At 64.1% G+C, this 376-nt stretch overlaps 1 protein-coding gene across 1 annotated transcript in view; it reads left to right on the top strand.

Annotated features, from left to right (window-relative positions):
• EMH_0049600 (uncharacterized protein) overlaps positions 1 to 368 on the top strand; it is a gene marked incomplete at both ends in the record, with an annotated part of 1,264 nt that extends 896 nt beyond the window's left edge. The window contains 2 exons of the mRNA XM_013496549.1: positions 3 to 50; positions 139 to 368. Of these exons, the coding sequence (XP_013352003.1) occupies positions 3 to 50; positions 139 to 368 (278 nt within the window). The remainder of the gene's footprint in view (positions 1 to 2; positions 51 to 138) is intronic.
• Between the last annotated feature and the right edge of the window lie 8 nt (positions 369 to 376).

Genomic DNA, 376 nt, shown 5'->3' with positions numbered 1-376 from the left:
ACGCCAGCAGCAGAAACCCCCTCTCCCGCAGCAGCAGCAACAGCAGCTTTGTCAGTGGCTCAGAGACCGAAGACGACGCCCCCAACAGGCCAGCAGCAGCAGCAGCAACAGCAGCAGCAGCAGCAGCAGCAAGAACAGCACCTGCTACTGATGCAGGAACTGATGCAGCTACGGAGGAGGCGTGGAGCGACGCGCCGACAGAGCCAAGCGACCTAGAGGCAGAGGCTGCAACGCAGCTGCAGCAGCAGCAGCAGCAGCAGCAGCAGCAGCATCTGCTGCAGCAGCAGCGGCGGCAGCAGCTGCCCCCCATGCAGCCTACACCGCTGGCGCAAGCTCAGGCTATGCTGAGGCGCCTGCGGAACCAGTGATGCTCTGT

This window comes from Eimeria mitis, genomic scaffold (assembly GCF_000499745.2).
Source record: "Eimeria mitis Houghton genomic scaffold, Emh_scaff2162, whole genome shotgun sequence".
Lineage (NCBI taxonomy): Eukaryota > Apicomplexa > Conoidasida > Eucoccidiorida > Eimeriidae > Eimeria > Eimeria mitis.
This window is presented reverse-complemented; position numbering and strand designations above follow the sequence as displayed.